The sequence below is a fragment of the Stylophora pistillata genome, chromosome 10, assembly GCF_964205215.1.
Source record: "Stylophora pistillata chromosome 10, jaStyPist1.2, whole genome shotgun sequence".
Classification (NCBI taxonomy): domain Eukaryota; kingdom Metazoa; phylum Cnidaria; class Anthozoa; order Scleractinia; family Pocilloporidae; genus Stylophora; species Stylophora pistillata.
The window spans coordinates 26,777,594-26,795,006 of record NC_142528.1 but is presented as its reverse complement, the minus strand read 5'-3'; the positions used below and the strand labels follow the sequence as shown (position 1 = coordinate 26,795,006).

Genomic DNA, 17,413 nt, shown 5'->3' with positions numbered 1-17,413 from the left:
GTTCAGAATGATGCTAACTTAGCAATTAAACCTACTTGGTTTTCCATAACTTCCAAAGAAAAGTCTAGTTCGTTGCAAAGTTATAATATATCAGCACAAGGAATTGGCAACAGTTGCTATTATTTACCTTCATATTAAGTGCAATTCTCCACTCTTTATTTTGGTCGCAAAAATATTGAAATCACTAGTATCTCGTTTTGTTACCATGGAAGATCTATGCGAACTAACAAGATCAGCAAATGGTAAAACGACTTAACCTTACGAGCTACAGTACCCGTTAACACAAAGAACTAGATATTTGCTTACTGAAGGCTTTTGAAAGTGCCAGAATAAACACGAAAACTGCGATAAAGCTACTAAATGTTAGGATACAAATGGCAAAGACATGAAAATCAGTCAGGTAAGGACATAGTCAACATGAAGTATGACATTCCTTGTTGGATCCATCTGCAAAATCATCTGACAGACTTTTTAGAACTGAGAACGCAGACACACGGTTCTTCGTAGTAGTCTGATGCCATGGTACAGCACTCGAGTGACTTGAGAAAAAGCCGCAAGCGCCACCAGGATGCAAGCTATGGCTGGTAAAAAGCCAAGCAAAGCCACCTCAATCCACTCCAACGCGTAGAAAAGGTTCTGTTCAGGACCAGCAGGCTCGAGTCCCTGGGCGATAAGGGTGACTTCTGCCAAGTTGAAAGTGCAAATAGCAACCAGACTCATAAGAGACAAGGTTTCACAGATGTTGGCTTTACGGTCACGGAATGGTCTCGATATAAGATGATGCACAAGAGTCACAACACAGGCGAAATCGAGACAGATGAGTCGTGTCAAAGGATCAGTGATAAAGTTACGAATGGTCAGAAGCAGGAATCTGCGGCCGGTCAGGACACTTTCCCAGTACAGTGTACCATAATCATCACCACAGGGTGGACGGAATGGGTCATGGAGAACTTTCTTGATTTCTTCGGCCTCGCGGGTATTCTTCCTAAACAGTTCAAACTCGTGCAAACTTTGTTTCTTGAAAAAGAAGCGATAGAGCCAGATGAAAAGAAAAGGCAGAGGGAATGCACAGGAAGTCAAGAACTCTTTGGCGGACAATTTGTCTTTGGAAAGCAACACTGATCCCCAGAAGAGGACGAGCACGAGGGGAATGATAAACACCAAGATGAAGACAATTTGCATGTACTGCCACCACTGCCAGCACTGAATGTTTCCATCTATGAACAGACGCCACTTCAGCCCTACGGGAACGCAGTGCATGAGCTTCAGGGATGTATCTGCTAGGGTCTCGTAGCCTAGTAACAGGGTCTCCAGAACAACAGCCAAGTATAGTTTCAGTGAGGGCTTAGGAATGTGCCGGAACCTGCTTATGACTCGATGGATGGCATAAATCATGGCAATGGAGAACAGAGTCGCCAGGAACTTCAAGCACAAAAACAGCTCTTTAGTAACCACATCAAAGCCAGGAAATGGGCACCCAATGCTGCCGTTAATGGTCTTTACCTGGAAATTAAAAAGTGCGATTATTGGCGTAACAAAGGGAATTATGTGAAGGGCTTCCTCAGGGGACTTTATCATCAGTATTTCAGCAACTTGATAAAAGTAGAAGATGGTCTTCAAATACCCAGCATCGTGTTCTTCATCATTCCCTTCATGTAGTGCTACGTGTCCTTGGCTGCTATTGGATTTCCTTTTAAACCAAAAGCATTGCCGATACAGCCAGGGGAAGATAGGAGGCTTGAAAACAAGATAGAGAGCCAATATTATTACGTAAATTAAGCTCGCAATCCAAAACCAATGATCATTGCATTTTTCTTTCTCTCGACACAAAGTGGAATATAAGTCTTCGCTGAAACCTTCAGCGCATTGGCCGCATAAAATTCCTGTCCTGCTGCCATGACAACCATTAAAAGCGGTAGTACTGGAACGAGGTGGAGGTTTGCAGTATTCCAGTGGACAGGGATGAAACTCCAGCTTAGTTGATAATGCGGGTGAAGAGAAGCAACCCCAAAAGTTTTCTTGGGCTTCAATGTCTCCATTTTCACATGTTGCGCCATATGGACATCTAAGACACTTTGTTGCCTTCTGAATATCCAGACCATTGGAAGATCCTCTTTTTAAATTATAGAATCCATCCGGACACTCTTCACAAAAAAATTTGACGTAAGCAACGCTTATCCAGCAAGTCTCACGTCCTTTAACAAGTTCGAAACCGTCTTCTTGGGTGTTGTTTTTAAGAGTGATCTGTTTTCCATCTGGACATTTAAAGGAGGTTGAACTGTCGATCTCTATCGTACTGCTTTTCGTCGCTGCAAATATTGGATCGAATTCTTGATTAACGGCTGCTACAAAGGACGAATTTTGAATCTTTAACGGACCAGCACTCTCGGATCGAAGAAAACTAGCAACAGCTGACACGCGGGAATGACCTATTAAATTTTGTAGGAAGCTACAATTATTGATGTTCAGAATGCCGAAACCTGTCTTGATGTAGACATGACCTCCTAAAGCCACTCCCTCATTGTTTTTAAATGCACAGTTCTTGATAGTGATATTGCCATTCAAAAAATTTAATGCTCCAGCGATGCCCACATTGTTTTCAAATGAAGAATCTTCAATCATAACCGGTAGCTCAGACTTCTTGTCCCACATCAGTTTCTTACTTTCGTTTCCTTTCGCTGCACCTGGACATTTTGGCGGATCGTCGTTCGGAAATTCAATTTGGATAGCTGCTCGTTCATCTAATCGATTCACAAACTGAGTGTTATTGAGAAATCTGCAGTTTTTTACCGAAATCAGTCCAATCACATTCTTCTCTATAGTAACTGACAGTGCACAGTCATGTAACCCCAGAAAAGTAACGTTATCAAGAAGTAGTTTTGCTTCAAAATCTGGTGACAAATAAACCTCTTCTGTGCTTGGTTTCAGAACTGCACGAGTATCGTTCCGTTTAGGGAAACTCATCCCAAATCTGATTGCATCCCCAGCGCCTAATGTTTCGTTACCTCCCAGTATAAGACTGTTTCTTACAATAAGCGTTTGGTCGCCCGTTGAACAATACCGAGCCGTATTATCTAAACAAGTAGTCGTTGACATCCTTATGCCAATCCGGTTGTTCACTAGGATGCACTTTTCTAGAAAAACCCTCACACCTGGTGCTTTGATTAATGTTTTAGGGGGAGCACTGGCCATAATGGCATACCCGTATGTGGAATTCACCGTCACGTTAGTGAAATTCAGGCCAAGTCCACCATGGACAAAGACAGAATTTTCGTTGTTGAGAAAGGACGTGTTTGATAATGATATACTCCCATTGCCAAAGAGGTTGTCAACTCTAACTGATACCGCGAAGCTGTTGTCTTCGTGGCCGAGCTCTTGGAAAATAGACTCAGTGATTGAGACTAATACATGAATTGGATACGGTATAACTACACTGGCTTGTGATCGGACAAACACGGCACCTGTTACATTTCTATGATCAGAAGTGACATTAAAACGTCCTTTTGCGCCTTCGAATAGGCATCTTGATATGTTAGTCTCAACAATAGCGTTGGGCAACATAGCAAGTATAGATTTTGCATTGTACCGGAACTCGCTATCAGTGGCTACGAGACTACACTTCTCAGGAATGACGGAATTAATCTCATTCCATAAAATACCAACGGCTGCCTTTCGGAAGTTGAAAAACTTGCTCTTAGTGATGGCGATATAATAGGAAGACACATTGGCTAAGACTAAACCATAAGTTCCATTGTCGAATACAAGATTTGAGAGGAAAACCTCAGCAAAACTATTCCTGAGCTTTGGACCAAACTCGATGCCACATGAAGTGTTGAGGAATTTGCTATCAGTAACCTTGAGAAAAGACCTCTCGCGGATGCGTGAAAAATTCCCTTCCCATAGCATAAAAACGGCTTTCTCGCAGTTGATAAACTTGCATTTGGAAATGACGACATCGTAGGAAGGCACATTGAAGAAGAATAATCCGTATCTACTATTGTTAAATACAAGGTTTGAGAAGGATCCTTTGCGGACAAAACCATATTTGAACCTTGACGCAAATATTAAGGCACATGAAATGTGCGCTGGGGAGGACACACCTTGTATCGATACATCTTTTTCTATAGCTTTGAACTCAGTTCCTTTAGGGCCATGGGTTTTCAAACATTCATATGGATTTGACTCACTGTTTGTCCCGTTGAGGCAAATTTTGCCACCATCGTTAACCAAGAGAAGCGCTTGTGGTAATGTCCGGCAGGGCGTGGCAAAAGTACCACACTGAGGTGAGTCTTCACCGATGAGATGGGATACATAAAGACATCCAGTCTCTTGGTCTTGCGCACCTGAAGATAACGAATGTTTTTTTACAGCAACGTGGTAATCAGTTGCAAAACAATGTAAAATAAGTGTTTCCGTTATTTTCAACGATTGAAGGTATTAAGGTGTAACAGTTTCAAAATGGTGGTCCTTGAAAGCTTTTAGTGCACAAGTGCACATGCACGCATGCTCTCTGACAAATGCCACCAACGTAAACAAAATATTAAGCTCTTACGGACCAAACGTCATTAGTCATTATACCATACCTAAGTTCAGTAAGAAGCAAGAATGCTGAAATATTCGACTAAATTCTTGTTGAGTATCTGACATTTGCCTTTCTCCCAAGTCGTGTTACTCATATTGACAGACCAAAAAATGGAATCTCGTCGGAAGACTAGTATCGACTTAAAAAGTCTTGATTGTCAAAGTTCCTCCGAAGTGAAGGAAACTAATTGTAACAAAAGCTATAAATCTAAAAAGCGAATTCTACACCAATCACTCTGTAGTAGTCGGTTTCGATCTTTGATTTAATATCAAGATAAGTAGCTGCACGGAAACAAAACAAAAAAAAAATCGAGCCAAACACAATATCATATGCCATATATTAGCCTTAGAGCGAATACATATTCCATTGATCTCTTGTATCTCATCTTTCGGATACTAAGGGAATTTTCAGTCTGTTTACGACACATTACGCAGTCAAAGGGGAACAATCCCACGGTCGACCACGTGGAATAACTTGGCCAGCAAAAATTTAACTTATCTTTGCAAGAGTAAAATAAAAAGTACGTTGGGAAATTCGCGAAAGTTCTTTAATGGAACATTACGTTATTTCCGAGGTAGATTCCGATTACATCGTTATCTCACCAGGTGAGGTTATTTTTTCATTTTAACAATGAAACGCTAATCGACATTACTAAAGGCAACAAAACTGGGTCGTAATGATTCTGCTCTTTGTCAGCCTTGTAAAGATTGAGAAACTTGGCACTCGTGGAAGCGTTTTGCTATCAGACGGTTCAATATTAAAGTAACATACCTGACCTAAGTGATGGAAGACGAATGAAAGTATGAATTAAAATGGACGAATTCGACGTTTTAATCTACCAAATGTATAAAAATTTAATAAAACACATTTGAAAACATCAATTCCATGCGAAAGGTGTAAACACAGCCAAGTTAAACACCGGCTAAATTGGGCAATGTAAGATATTTTTCTTTGGTTTTGGTAATGAGATGATAAAAGTGAACAAATTTATACCTTAATTTGTCAAGGATATCAAAACTGTTTGGAAACTTTGATTTATTTCAGTCGAGATCAATATACAATATGGCCACTAATTTCTTTGTCCGGTTTGGCAATCTTCTGAAACTATTTTATGTGCAACAAAACATCTAGAAATCATGAAACTTGCCCTAAGATTGTCAGTAAAAGAGGACTGAAATATGTTTGTTTTTAGTCCATGAGTAATCACGATCAGTCTGTGTTTTCCCACAACGATTCAGGATTCCAAGGACTACCCCAAGATTTCGAAACAATCCAGCGTATCATAATACGGAAAATTGCAACAAAATATAACCTTGATATCCAGAACTTTATTGTTTCGAATGGAAAATATACGTGGAAACAAACAGGAAACTTAAACTTGTGACGCCATTCTTAAAAAAGTCCTTAATTTCTGCTTACGTAAATTTCAGTTGAAATTGTTCATTTTACAAGCAGGGAAAGCAGATTTTAAACTTAAACTCTGAACCAAGAACTCAGCAGTGTTTTCAATTGAAAAAAGTTAAGAAAAACTTTGCAAATAGATACTTACCAGTAATGGGGATTACAAGTAGAATTAAAGGCAGTAATTTAAAGGGATAGAAGCCCAGTAGCGGATGCATCTCACTGAACGCGAAACTTCTCTGTCATAAATCTGTTAAACTTTGTTCCTTGCCACTGATAGATATATATATATATATATATATATATTCATTGACCACCGTGGGTACTCGATATAAAGAAAGTTTAACATAATGATATTGATAGCAATATTGCAAGTTATTTTTGGATAATACTTCAACTAGGATAAGCAAACAACAAAGAACAAAACAAATGACGCTAGCTTTTGCAACAAAACGAAAAGCTTAGCTTCTGGGTCAAATATTAGAACGTGTACTCCGATTAGGAGAATCGATTCTTTCTAATGGGAACGGACAAAAAGTTCGGGCCCAGGTTAATCAGGCCGGGAACCAAACGCAATATGGAATGTATGAGCATTGGAGTTCGAAGTGCGATGGTGTGACTCGAGTTGGAGTGCTGTGGATTAGTAGGCCTCGTCATAAAGAATTAAAACAACGATTTCGGAAGTGAAAATCAATCAAAAAATTAAGTTTTGGTACGAGAAACAGTTAATGTGAAAATATTACATTCGAGATATCTATTTGGAGTCAAAATTATGCAGAGTCATGACGACATTAGAGCCGCCACGTCATAACAGTCAGTACGATTATTTGAGAAGAAGAACAACAAAATATCAGTTGATGTGAGAAAAGGTATTACTAACTGACTAACGACGGAGGAGGTCAATCCGAGCCTGGAAAAATTTCAAGCAAATTTCGCAGGTAAAACCCTGAATTAGCTCTGAGAAAGAAAGGTGGTTTTATTTGCGATAAAAAAGCACGGTAACTAATAAAGTCAATATCAGACAGTAAATACCGTGTGTTGCCGGCCTCTCGAATATACTCAAGATACATGCCAGATTTGCTTCCGTGCTCAAAATCGGCGTGCAGGAGCTATGAAAAGGAAATTTTGAGTGAAGTTTTGATATGTAAAACCACTGACTTCATTTTAATGGAGACTTTTTACAATATTGTATTTCACTAACTCAGATGGAAAACCACAAAAGAGGTCATACGAAAGAAAGAGAAAACAAGGATCACTCACAATTGAGGAGTTTTACGACCGATTTGATCTGAAAGACGTAAGAAATTTAGGCTAAATTTTTCAACATGCATAAAAAAAATGTCTAAATGCCTAGGTGGAGAAAAATTTACTCTAGTGAAGCAACCTTTGCAGCAATTTCAAACGAAGCAGAGTCAATGAGAGCACAGTAATTTGATCAATATTAATCGTACAAGCTTTGGAGAGCTGTGCGTAGATGCCAATGTCCCTTCCATGCTGCAAAACCATATATTGACGACTGTACAGAACTCCATGGGGATAAATATATTTACTCCAGCCGCAGAAATTACGCCTGAGGCAGAACTCATTGTAACAGGTTCGGAAAACTGTGCGAATACTTGGACAGTACAAAGCTTTCTTTCCTACTGCATAATTATACACAGAAATCCTTTCGCCGTACCCTTTGCCTTAAGGAAAGTAATTTACTCGACTGAAGTCGCTGAAACTCGGTCAAAACCGCATTACAAAGCAAGGTCGCTCAATCGGCATGAAAGGCAAAAAGTTTGAAAAACCTTCTGCGGTTACAACTCATTAAACCGGAAAGAAATTCGCTCAAGTCGTATAAATTCAAGTCGAAACCACTCGCGAAGTGAGGGAGAGCAAAATCGTTTGATCGAAATTCCGAATTTCAGAAGCAAAAACAAACAGTATAATCAGCGTTTCTTTGCCATTGCATAACTAAATATTTGGCATCGCCTCTCTACTCAAAGAGAGGATATCGATCTCCACATTTATATCGCTTAATTGTCGAAAGGGAGAACCGACCCGAATCGACTTTGAAAAACTTTCAGTGGTAATTACAAATAAAAGAATTGTTGGTTACTTGCAGCATAACTATACATTCCCTTTTTTCCTGCAACGGACAACTGATTAAAACGGAAAGAATTTCACTCAAGTCCTATAAGTATGAGTCGAAACCACTCGCGAAATGAGGGAGAGCAAAATCGTTTGATCGCAATTCCGAATTTCAGAAGCAAAAACAAACATAACCAGCGTTTCTTTGCTATTGCATAACTAAATATTTCAGTTGGTATCACCACTCTACTCAAAGATAATATATTGATCTCCACATTTATATCGCTTAATTGTCGAAAGGAAGAGCTGGCCCGAATCGACTTTGAAAAACTTTCCGTGGTTACAAATAAAGGAATTGTTTGTTACTTGCTGCATAACTATACATTCTCCTTTTTCCTGCAACGGACCGTGAACTCATTAAACCAGAAAGAAATTCGCACAGTGAGGGAGAGCGAAATCGTTTCATCGAAATTCCGAATTTCAGAACTAAAAACGAACAGTACAATCAGCGTTTCTTTGCTATTGCATAACTAAATATTCGGCATCGCAACTCTACTCAAAGATAAGATATTAATCTCCAGATTTCTATCGCTTAATCGTCGAAAGAGAGCCGGCCCGAATTGACTTTCACGCTTAAAAAATCAAGAACGAAAGATAAATTGTTTACTTTAGTACGAGTCTTCTAATCGTTCAAAACTAAACAAAAAGCCAAGCTCGTGTTTTTCTTTTATTTTGTTTACAAACAAACACTGTTAGGCAACTTATTTTTCTCATTATGACGAAGTAAATATCGAGTAGCGTAGCTACAGATCGCAGTATTTGTGAACGGAAGTAGATTTTTACTTGTTGAATATAGTTGTCAATCATATAATGGCTCTTTCGATATCTCTGAAAAATAAATACCACGTATTGCATAAATCAAAACCTTACGGAGATGTAATCAAACAGTGATCCGTAATATTAGAGGAGAAAAAAATATAACAAACACTCAACTAAACTACGCAAGATCCTATAAATCAAGACGTTCACTAAATTTAATATTTTATGACGAGTCTATATGCAATAACTGGGAAGTTCTCATAAAGCAGAGTATGAAATGAAATTCTTCATGAAAGGGGAAATAACCTTATGATATCAGAACTTTAACAATTCTAGATACGTATGTTGGTCATTGAATTATAAAACAAAAGGAAGACAATAATGGTGCGAGGAGCAGAAAAGAACTTTCGAAAGCAATCGCCACTTTAAATGACGTTCATTTTCTGTCTATCAACTAACATGATTGCTCTTAAAATATTTTAAAACAAAAATTTACTTGAAAACGACTGCGCTCTGACTGGGGTTTCATTCATTCTATGTAAACAATCCTCAGTTCGTCTTTCTTTCTATCATAATTTAATAATTTCCTTCCTTTCCTTTCCTTTCTTTTTTTCTCTTTGTTTCGAATGTCTGTTTTTCCCACTTTACTCTCCGTATTGACACTTAATCGGGAAGATCTCGACAGATGGGAAAAACTGCACACCCTGGCTTCAACTTCATTACTTGGTTTCTGTGTGCAGAAAATAGAAAAAAATATTAAAAGCCTTTCTGACAGAGCGACAACCAGTATGTTAAATGGTCCCCAAATAGTTTTACTCAACACAAATTCATTCTCCTTTTAGCATGGGGAGATCGATGTTTAATTTTAAAATTCAAAACTGTATGGCTTAAGTACAGAACACAGCTGTTTAAATATAATCAATGTACGCCAAGCAAACAGACAATACCTGAAAATCTAAATGAAATGACGGTTCAAGCATGAGTTAGACAACAATAAATTCAAACCATACTTCGCTCTTTTAAACCAGAAATGGTCAATTCAAGGATGTTACTAAAACTGGTAACGGGTAACGGGGAACGGGAAACGGGGAACGAGTGTACAGCGGTAACCCACCTAAGAATTCAAAATGGCGGAGAAAACGATGTTTACAAACACTGATTTTATCGCTAGGTCGCCGCTTGCAGCGAAATTAGACGACTCGCTTTTATTTTACTATTGCCCAGGCGAAGCCACGAAGCCTAGTATTCCGAGGCGAGAATTCGAAGTCAACATTTCTGCAATGGCTGCCACCATTTGTTCTGACGTCTCTCTTTGTTTTTCCTTCCTGAAATCTGCATCTTTTGACAGAGTTTGGGTATGTAGGTTGTTTGCATTGCCCAACAGCATTTTTTGCAGATAAGTAGCAAGGAGATAATATCTCAGATTAACAGAAATGAGCTAGGAAACGTAATAACCAGCCTAGTTATTAAAATTACTACATGCAGATATCTGCTTACCTTACCGCAAAGTAACATCAGGAACACATCTTTGTATCGACCCATTGCAATGATCATATTTAAGAGAAAGTGATTCCCATAATGGGCGTGAAAGTTATTCAGCTGTTTGCTTAAAACATTATTGATATTGCTAGGTTGTGACGGTGAAGATATTGGAGGTAAACTTCATTACCTTGTAGTACAATTACTCTATGAATATAAGAATAAATGCCGCGAGCTTGTAGGTCTGAGTTGATTGTTCAAATGTTGTGCATGAATTGTAAGATACTCACCTCTCTGAGGATTTGATTTCTATGCAACCTGCAATGCGTGCCACACAAAAACTAAATTTATGAGGCACTTAACATTTCAAAGTAAAATCCTTCAATAAAACCTACACTTACAGTCTATGTTTAACTAATTTAAGAACGTTGATTTTTAAAATCACCTTAACTGAAATCACTTTAAAGGTGGCTCGTCTCCAACTGTTCCTCGTGTTACCAAATTTTCAAACCTTTTTTTTTGAGCGCGGAGATGCGAAAACAATTGAGACTAAATAAATAGAACGCAGTATGCGTACGATTAATCAATGCAAATTTTAGTGTCATTACTCAGTTTAAGATGGCCGTTTCTTTAGGAGTTTCTAACATCGTTCTAAAGACTGTCTGTTTAATCCTTGTACTCATATCCCTGGTCGGCAACACGCTCGTCATTCTAACTGTTCTTCTAAACAAAGCTATGCAAACCACGCTCAACTACTTACTGGTCAACCTGGCCGTAGCCGATATGATGTTCGCTTTGAGCACTGGTTTAAAGAAAGGACTTTTTCCATACCTAACCCACCCAGAAGGAAACGCAGGACGCTGGTCGTGTGCTTGGGTCACGGAGACTTAGCTTGGTTTGGTGCTGCTGCCTCCATTTTGTTTTTGGTTTACATCGCCGTTGAACGTTACTTCGCCATTATCCATCAACTTCGTCATCGAGGAAGATTTACCAGAGGGCGTCTGAAATTAGTCATTGGCATTCCATGGTTTGTCTCCATTGTGATCAACACGGCTGAATTCTGGGAGATCCGGTATTATTATTTCGACTCAGGCTTGTGCAAAAGGTATGGTAACAAAAGCACCACGGAAGAAAAATTTATTAAAGCGTACAGCCTCATTTGGATGCTTCTCGCAGGAGCGATTCCTCCATGTATCATGGTATGCCTGTACTCCAAAGTAGTGCACCACCTATGGTTCAAGCCAGTTAAGAGTGCGCATTTGGAAACTTCTCAGACGGCTTTCCTTTGTCATTTCCTTTTCCTTCTCAGACGGCTTTCCTTTGTCATTTCCTTTTCCTTTTCAGACGGTTTTCCTTTGTCATTTCCTTTTCCTTCTCAGACGGCTTTCCTTCGTCATCGCAAACAAGTGACCGTGACGCTGCTGATGGTTGGCGCCATCTACGCATTCTGTTGGATTCCGTCCCAGATAAGTTTCGTCACAGAGAACTGGGGCCTGCCTGTACCATGGTTCAATGAGGCAGGACACTATTTGGTTGTTCTCAACTCGTGTGTTAATCCTGTGGTGTACAGTTTCCGCCTGAAGAGCTTTCGGAAACATCTGCGCAATATTATGCAGTGCAAGAAGAGACGACAAATCAGGGCACTGCCTGGTCTAACGATGCCAGGGACTGCAAATGTTGTGCACAAAACGTCTGCCGCAGAGCAAACCATAGTAGAACTTGCACATCTCAACCACACAGGCATGTAAAAAGCCATACCGATACAACAGGTTCTATACCCGAATGTTTATCACCTTCACTGGAGGCTAAATGATGCGTCGGCAATCTTTCACCAATGCTGTCTATCTATCAGCAGGCTAAGCAATGATCACACGAGTTACAATTTTGGAAGGACAGATACCATTTCAGTAAACTTTTGCCACTGGATTGGTGACAAAGTTTGCCTTAAACTAACTAAATCGTTTTTATTTCTACCGCTAGGCAACTAGGATAAACCCTTCACACCTTCAGAATAAGTATTCTTCACACTGTCCTCGATATATTTCCTAAGGAACTGACAAAGGGAAATTATTAAGCAATCAAAAGTTTCTTTAGTTGTTGATCATTTCCTTTATTCTCCTGACCTTAATGTGTGATTCAGGGGTGATATTGTAAGGAGAAATTAGATGCTGGTCACTCTTGATGGTCAAAGAGTTAATGTACCTCGGTGAAAGTAGCATGTAAAGCCGCACTTTCGATCTTTCACCGAGTGTTAGGCCTCAAATCTTTATTATCGACACAAGGTTCAATCACAAAAGGCTTCTCACCAAAATATAAGATAAACACTGCACAGCAATTTACCAATATTTCTCAATCTGACGATACTTTCAAATCTTACAAAGATTTACCGACGAGCTCATTTTCCGTTGCCTTTCACAATCTTTTAAAGCAGATCTCTGTTCCTTGCTGATCCGATTGAAACTAGATATTTATTCTACCGACAGTTTGTGGTATAACAAATGACATTAGGGAATCGCTGATTTAGTCCGATTCAGAGCTGAATCAGCGACAAGCCATCATGCATTCTTCAGTCATCACATTTACCATATGGAAATAGAGCAGGATTTTAATATTGGAGCCATCACAGTAAAATTATCCTATATTTCATACAATTTTCTTATGTTCACATGATTAATTCAAGTATGTACGAATACGGGAAAAAGTAATAATTTTACACAAATAAAGATAAATTCTTTGGAGGAAAAAGGAAATTAAAATGCCTGCTAAGCAGATCATCGGCGGTACAAGTATGAACAAACTAATCTTAAATTCTAACCGAACAACCAATGCAATAATTGTTCACACGCACAATCCCCTCCTAAATTCTCGTTCAATGATAATTGAACGAGATTTTAGAATTAAGAAATTTTGCTCTTATCATGAATACGGCGTCGAATAATATTTAGAGGTAAACTGGAAATGATCGAAACTACAAAGAAAAGAATTTCGAGGAAATATCAGCCTTCGCAAAATCAATTGTATAACCCATTAGTCAATGGATTGCAGGGCACCTGGCAAGATGTAAATAAATTGCAAGCACACTCTTATAATATGTAATAGCAACAGCTTATTAGGATAAAATCCAAGTATAGAATGGTGAGCTGCAGTTGGAGAAGTTGTAGAAAAGACAGTTTTGGGCTCTAAGAGTTAGGAATATCAGGTGTTTTATAACCCCTGGGTGGATCCTAACTGCCGTAAGAATGAAATAAAAAGAGAACACAAAACAGGCACCAGATTTTTGTTTTGTTGTTGTTTTCAGCGTTATTTAGGCGCGCGAGGGGCAAGCGTTTCGCTCAAGTTAGCCTGAGCATGTGTACAGCCACCCTCTAATCTCCGATTTTCAATTGGAGGGCAGGTGGCAGCTGTACACAGGCTAGTTCGCCTACGCTCGCCTGAAATATCAAAAAATGACGCCTGCTCAGGGCTCGAAATTAACGGTAACCCGTTAACCAATGGTTAGTAATTTTCAACCTTTGGTTACCAAAAATGTGTCCAACTAACCCGAAATGGTTAGTAAAATTTTCTAACATATTTAAACATTGGTGGACCTCAGGACAAAGAGCACGTAGACCCGCCTCTCAGAGGAATACTTAGAATACTCAAGTTGTTTAATCAACTTAAACTCTTTTTAGAGAATGTGCTGTAGATGTACTGTTCTTGACTAACCGTGGTAAACGAGAGGGAAATAAAATAATTTGAATATATCAACAAAGTTGAAATGGTAAATTGGCCACCGTAACGATTACAAAAGCTGACGTTTCGAGCGTTAGCCCTTCGTCGGAGCGAATAGAGGAAATAAAATAGGTGCATAATTGTCAACGTTTTTAAGGTCACCTGCAATTTCAGCTACTCTTTAATTTGTCCTAGTCGTTATTGTCAAAATGTTTAATATCTGAGATGTCGTAACTTGTGAGCTTGGATACTAAACTTGATAATTTGGTTAGTAAAAAAGATGTCCAGTAACCGAAGGGTTAGTGATCCAAAACTTAAATTCGAGCCCTGCTGTTCTGCAAGCTAGAAAGAAGAAATAATGTTATTTGTTTTTATTTATTGGTAACTTGATTGCTCACGCTCGACTCCACAAGGAGGTTCAAACCTAACGTCGACCTCTCATAACTGCAAGGTACAAAGGTTTGAGGTTCGAATCCTCTTTGTCGGGAAATTTTTCTCTGCGCAACGCTGATATCTACACTATAGCAAACTCAAATTTGTCGCCTTTCTTTGTCGTAGTCACAAAAGAATAAAGACCCCCAGTCGACATCAAGAATTTCGGTCCAAATTGACGAAAGCCATCTGGTATGTTTTGCTAGATATTTTAGAGGGTCTCAATTGGGTTAACTGTTACCCGTACAACGGCCAAAAAATTTAGCTGTTCGCGTAAAAATTGACAAATTTTAAAAGTTAGTCGTAAAAAAGAGAACAAAAAAACATTAACCGCAAAAATTTTTCTGGTGACCACAATGGAAAGATATTAACCGTTAGCCGTAAATTGGCCGAGCATTTCTGCCGTAGGCGGTAAAAGCCACCACTTCATCGAATTTGAACCTCAGCTTCACAAATGAAAGAACGTGAGTGGGCAAGAAAACAAACATCAGCGATCAGTTCCATACAAGCTTTACATGGGTTCAAAAAATTTGCAAATTTAAGTCGATATAGCACCATTCCACCTTTTGAAGTTTAAAGATGTAAAATTATCTGAAGATAACGCATAGATGTGGGAAATATTTCAAAATAAAAAATAACTTGTAACTTGTTACGCTAGAATATTCATTTTCAGTTAAAGTCACTACGCGTGGGTTCAGTTTGTCTTAAAAACATTAGCCGCCGATTTGTCTGTAAAATCCTGATATCGCAAAACGTGGTTTCTAGTGTGTTCCATTTGTACCCCGACCAAATTGAATTATTCCGAATTACCTCCATCCTTTCTCTTTTGTAACTTATCCAAAACTTCCACTCAATCTTCACTACAAAGTTACCTTGCAACGGGTGGGCGGTTGCATCAGTAACATGACGCTGCGCTTTATTTCCTAATAACTTTCGGAAAATGTGTTTTAGTGCGGTCCAGTTGAAAATTAACGTCGGAAAACCTTGAATGTTTATGTTCCTTCGATATTCTCTTTACTCCCACAATTCTAATTCCACCAAAGCCTCGCAGTAGGTTTTGCTTTGAGGGCATGCTGTTTGACTTGTACCATTGTTTTCTTTTTTCTGTTTACCTGAAATTTCATCGTCAGTCAAATTCTTCAAGCAAACTGGCAATATAGCAGTAATTGCAGCCCAAGAGATTTCGAGGATATAAAAAACAGAATTTAGAAGTTCAATCTCAACGAATTGCGGCGTGCTATCCGGGAAGAAGTGTTCTCCGGCGACAAAGCGAATTCCTCTTACTGGCAGAATAAATGTTATGAAGAGACACACCGCTAAAGTAACGATGTTTGTACTTTTAAGTCCGCAACGCGATCTGTACCAACTCTCTCTCAAAGCACGCGTTTCTTCCAACTGTCTTGCAAGGCCTCTGAGCACCGCTGTAAAAAGAATTATCGCTGGGATGACAAACTGTAGTAAGATTACCATATAACCGTAGAGCCATACATCGAAATTGGCCTCCCAAATCATCCCCGGTGACGGACAATAACAGCCATTACACTTGAGAACTGGCATTTGATGATATAAATAACTCAAAGCAGGAGCCAAAAGCAGCCCAGATGACACAACGATTGCGAGCAGTGTGAGTACGATTTTTAAAGCAGACAGTGTCCATCGGCGCTCGTTTGTTAAATAACGCACAACAACAAACGCGGTGAGGTTAAACACGGAAAGCGACATAAAGCACGCTGTGATGTTGGGCAAGATGTCACAAATTGTGTGATTTTCCACTCTTGCGATCTCGTCCACATCATTAAGCTCGTCACGAAGCAGCAAAACAAGATGAGCGAACAAATTGCCCGTGTTGACAATCGTCTGGAACACGACGAAATATTTCAAGTTATTTGAGGACCGCCATCTTGAGCCCTGAAAGCAATACAACGCGACGTAGAGGTTGAACAAGGCTCCAAAGCAAAGAATTAACGGCGACACGATCATATCAATGTCAGCTACCGTTCATGGTGTCCCTCACAACAAAACTCGATGAATGTATGGAAGGAAAACGAAAGGCAGATGAGAACTGTCTAAGTCATTCTGCTCGAGTTGAGATGTTGTTGTCAAAGTTGAACATTTGATTGTAGCGTGACGGCTATTTTGCATACACAAAATTCTTGAATGAATAAAACTCTCTCGCGTCCTTTCTGGCCTTTCATGGCTTGCACATGAGAAGCAATAAATTATCATAATTTAAAACCGACGTAAACAGTCAAACAAATTAAAATAATCGAAGAAAATACAATACGAGAAAGAATAGAGCAACATGAAAGTGCCAAGAGAACGAGGCCAAAAATTGATTTCTAAAAAAATTTACTTGGGAAAACCAATTTAAATCATAAAAATTAATAGTAAAAAAACAAAGTGGTTTACATAAGCACTATTAGTGTGAGAGAGTTCGTAACTCTTAATGTCAGGTGCAAGGAAACCAAGGCGGCAATAAGCGTGATTTTTCCTCTGGGCCTGTCTCCTATGAAATTATTTTCACCAATGTTTAATTTCTACGTTTCCTAGTAGCGTAACGCATGGCAGCAAATTCCTTTTGTTCTCGTTTGAAAATTATTGTTTTCCCTTCGTATTGAGCAAAGGATTAACAAAGGAGACCGGTAAATTTTCAGCGGTAACGTTTTTAAAAGCTGAATGCCCGTTTGAAAAGGAGTCTCTAGCTTTACTTCTTCCCGCGTGGTTTGTCAGGTTAGGTCAATCTGAAATGCTCCCTTCAAGAAATTTCCATGAAGAGCAATATTGGTGCACGAAGTGGTGGGGTGAACATGATGACGTGATTACAGCGGCGGTACGTCTCTCTGCGCTTTGAAGTGACAACTTAAAGTACCTAAAATCAAGTGTACAGACCATCCCGCTTAGAACAAACAGAAAAAC

At 39.2% G+C, this 17,413-nt stretch overlaps 3 protein-coding genes across 3 annotated transcripts; 1 reads left to right on the top strand and 2 right to left on the bottom strand.

Annotated features, from left to right (window-relative positions):
* Positions 1 to 117: 117 nt before the first annotated feature.
* On the bottom strand, positions 118 to 6,250 carry LOC148722444 (uncharacterized). Its single transcript, XM_088736274.1, has 2 exons — positions 6,132 to 6,250; positions 118 to 4,343 (listed from the first exon to the last, which is right to left on the bottom strand). Exons 1-2 carry the CDS (start codon positions 6,199 to 6,201, stop codon positions 472 to 474), a joined length of 3,942 nt encoding a protein of 1,313 aa, XP_088592400.1. The 5' UTR covers positions 6,202 to 6,250; the 3' UTR covers positions 118 to 471.
* Positions 6,251 to 10,770: 4,520 nt separating this feature from the next.
* Positions 10,771 to 12,102, top strand: LOC111323271 (allatostatin-A receptor). Its single transcript, XM_088737044.1, is given in 2 exon segments — positions 10,771 to 11,228; positions 11,231 to 12,102. Coding segments are annotated over 2 exon segments (1,128 nt in total). The 5' UTR covers positions 10,771 to 10,972.
* A 498-nt stretch (positions 12,103 to 12,600) lies between these two features.
* On the bottom strand, positions 12,601 to 16,683 carry LOC111323343 (uncharacterized). The gene has a single exon (XM_022926669.2). It carries the CDS (start codon positions 16,475 to 16,477, stop codon positions 15,512 to 15,514), a length of 966 nt encoding a protein of 321 aa, XP_022782404.2. The 5' UTR covers positions 16,478 to 16,683; the 3' UTR covers positions 12,601 to 15,511.
* Between the last annotated feature and the right edge of the window lie 730 nt (positions 16,684 to 17,413).